Source organism: Malus domestica, chromosome 11 (assembly GCF_042453785.1).
Source record: "Malus domestica chromosome 11, GDT2T_hap1".
Lineage (NCBI taxonomy): Eukaryota > Viridiplantae > Streptophyta > Magnoliopsida > Rosales > Rosaceae > Malus > Malus domestica.
The window spans coordinates 27,028,335-27,031,905 of record NC_091671.1 but is presented as its reverse complement, the minus strand read 5'-3'; the positions used below and the strand labels follow the sequence as shown (position 1 = coordinate 27,031,905).

Sequence of the window (3,571 nt, the reverse complement as noted above, 5' to 3'; positions counted from 1 at the left end):
ATACATTGCATGGTAAGATATATGAGTGACTTAGTAAGGTCTCAAATATCGACAATATCGGAAATATCGGTAGTCCAAAAAAATATTAGTAATCCAAAAACAAGGAAATTTCGATGGAAATATCGAGATATTATGGATTAGACCATGATCAGGACTAAAACTGGTCTGAACCAATTCGGTTCTTTGACCAAAATTAAATTTTCTGGTTCACACAATTTTTCACAATTTATTTTGTCGTGATTCGGTTCATCTCTATGGTTTTTATGCTCATTCATACGAGAAATTTTTAATTGTGACGGAAATATGGATGGTACACCAATTTTTTTTATGTAAGTGATGAAAAATTTTAATTTTTAAGTTATTAATTTTTTAATACATATATCTCATCATTTATATGGTAACACGTTGTATACCACATCGTGTGACGATCACATTAAATGTATTAAACAGCATTGAGTTCTTCGTACATTCTACTTTTACCCGACGTACCGCCACCTCTGCTCATTGCATTTGACTTTGATACAATCAATGTAAATGTATTAAACGGCATTGAGTTCTTCGTACATTCTACTTTTACCTCCTCCGATTCAAACTCAAAACAGTCTAAAACTAGTCACTCCTTTAACTCATCGCTGACACCTCTCTCTGAACTCAGTTCGAGCTCTCTCTATTGATCGGCTGAAATCGTCTTGTCGATCTTGAAAAGGTAAGCTTCCAAAAATCTATGCGCTTTCTTTCATATGGATTCTATATTCGAAATTTGGATTTTTTTTTTCCCAATATATTTGGGATTTGGATTAAATTTACCTTCATTTTTGGAATTTGGATTAATTACTGCTATATCACTCCTTTGTTCAACTTTCTAGGAAAATTTTCGCTATTGGGTAAACTTCAAGATTGGATCTTTTTGGCGTTTCTAAGTTTGGTTTATTGGGTTTCAAGGTATTTCCTTGAAGAGCCATCTAGTGATTGGCATTTGTTGGTCTAATGGGAATATGTGAATCTCGAGATATCACCTGTTTGGTTGGTGAGAAAATGTAGGAAAATGAAAGAAACTGTGAGTGTTAAACCTTTCAGTTGTTTTCGGTGCTGCTGATTGAAATAAACAGCTGAGATATGGCTTTTCAGTTGATTGTGATGATCGAAAGCTTTTACTTGCTGATTTTTTGTTGCTTTTTGTAAGAAACCAAATTGAACATTAGGATGTTGTGATCGAGTGTGGCGAGATGGATAGTTCGGGTTTGGGAGGTGGGTTTTTGTCTGGTCCCAGTGGGGGGATACTAGACCTTGAATTGCCGGTTCCTAGATTGTTAGGACATCACCAACATAACATGAATGTGATGGGGGGCGGCGGCATTGCAGGCGATCGTCATCCTATTGGGCTTGTGGAAGTGAAAGAGTCAGTCCCAAAAGTTGGTTCGACTATTGCCAAAGGGAAGGCAGTTGCTTCGTTTAATGGCAATAACGGTTACAATTTGAGTGATGACGATGAACAAAATTATACAGATGATGAGAGCATTGAAGGTGCCAAGGGAAAAAAGGGATCTCGATGGCAGCGGATGAAGTGGACAGATAATGTGGTCAGGCTTCTTATAGATGTTGTTGCTTGCGTGGGTGATGATGGTTCAGTTGAAGGTGGTGAGGGGCTTAAGAGGAAATCTAGGATATTACAGAAGAAGGGTAAGTGGAAGACTGTGTCGCAAATAATGATTAGTAAAGGTTGTCATGTTTCTCCTCAGCAGTGTGAAGACAAGTTTAATGACTTGAACAAAAGGTATAAGAGGTTGAACGATATTCTCGGGAGAGGAACTACTTGTAGAGTGGTAGAGAATCCTGCTCTTATGGATGCAATGCCCCACCTCTCTGCCAAGGCGATGGATGACGTTAGGAAGATACTGAGCTCAAAACACTTGTTTTATAAAGAAATGTGTGCTTATCATAATGGACAGAGGATATCTGACTGCCAAGATCTCAATCCCCATGGCTATTCCCTACCTCTTGGGAGGTGCTCAAAAGACATTAACGGATCCGAGGAAGAAGAAGCTGAAGAAAACCATGATAGTGAGGATGATAAATTGGACAACGAAGATCATAACGATGCTGATAATGATAGGGAGAGAATGAGAAGAATGAGTGAGAGGAAGAAGGCTAGGGAAGAAGATGGCCATTTGTGGCCACAACATGTTCCTCTCGATAGTTTTGAAGTTGAAGTGGGTGACTGTTTTCAGGACACAACAAAGTCGTTATGGGAACGAAGAGATTGGATCAAGAAACAGAAGCTGCAACTTGAAGAGCAAAGAGTCAGCTTCCATGCTGAAGCTTTGGAGATTGAGAAGCAAAGGTATAAATGGCTGAGATATTGTAGCAAGAAAGACAGGGAACTGGAGAGGCTGAGACTGGAGAATGAGAGAATGAAATTAGAGAACGAGAGAAGGGTATTGCAACTGAGACAGAAGGAAGTGGAATTAGATTTGAGGAGGTCAGAAGCTTCCTTGGAGCCTTCCTCGCTTGGGCTAGGAAGAGATCATATTGATTTGGGAAGGCATTAATAGCTTCGGAGCCCAAGTGCTGTTTGTGTGTGCACTAACTGGATCATGAGAGACATCCCGTGCTTAGTCAATATTCTGGAAGAAGACCTTTGAAGCACTCTAACCTTGTGAGACCTGTCTCTTCCTTTTGTTTAGTTTTATGGAAAAAGATTAAAACACCTATCTCTCGAGTTTAGTTTTAGAAATAATTGAGATTTTGTGGATGTTGGATGCGCTCCTGTAAATATGTAAGTGTTGTATAGTTGCACTTGTTTAAGGCATGTAGTAGGTGTTATGTATTGATGTAGTTTAGTTTTCAACCGGTCATTGTTGCTATCATGTTACCGTCTCAATAAAAACTTGTTAATTTGAGTTAAGGAAATGAAGGTGAATGATGCTCTTTTACCGTCCTTTTTTGTTGTGTTACCGTCTCAATAATCCATAGAAGATCATATGCTTCTTAGCTCTTATTTCTCGTACATACTCGGTAATTAAGTATAAGTTGCAGTTTTACATTGTTTTCTTGTAGAATCAACGTGTTACATATCGTTCTTGCATGGTGGGAATGTTTAGATGACTTACTAGAAGTTTTGCCACTTGTTTGGTACCTTGATAGAGGATGTATCATGTCATTTCACTTCATTTAAAAGTATACTGTAGTGTAAAAGACCATACTCTTCTTCTTTTTTTTTTTTTTTTTTTTTTCATTTGAGCTGAAAAAGCCATCGTCATGCAAATTATAAAGGATAGTAGTTGAAGGCCACACAGGATTCAGTGGACTGTGCTAGTCTACTTATTAACAACTGCACGGTTAGGAGGATTTATGGAAGATTTAAGCCATTCCTCGCATTCTGAATTTTCCAGTGTGCATAGACTTTGGTACTGTGAATTGCAGGGTGAAAAATAATGAAGTGACCACTTGGTTTTGAAAGAAATTTCGAGATGGGAGAAGGGAGAGCAGCTGGACACTTTTCTTTCGCTAGCTAGCATTACTTGCTGGGAGATTTGAAAAGCAAGATGTGCTCTTGTGTTCAATGATGTGC

General features: G+C 38.4%; 1 protein-coding gene across 1 annotated transcript; it reads left to right on the top strand.

Annotated features, from left to right (window-relative positions):
• Nucleotides 1–509: 509 nt before the first annotated feature.
• Nucleotides 510–2,910, top strand: LOC103422949 (uncharacterized). Its single transcript, XM_008361013.4, has 2 exons — nt 510–706; nt 867–2,910. Exon 2 carries the CDS (start codon nt 1,227–1,229, stop codon nt 2,547–2,549), a length of 1,323 nt encoding a protein of 440 aa, XP_008359235.1. The 5' UTR covers nt 510–706; nt 867–1,226; the 3' UTR covers nt 2,550–2,910.
• The last annotated feature ends 661 nt before the right edge of the window (nt 2,911–3,571 follow it).

What these genes read in the sequence shown, in the direction of transcription:
- LOC103422949 (XM_008361013.4), top strand. Translation starts at nt 1,227, where the DNA reads ATGGATAGTTCGGGTTTGGGAGGTGGGTTTTTGTCTGGTCCCAGTGGG.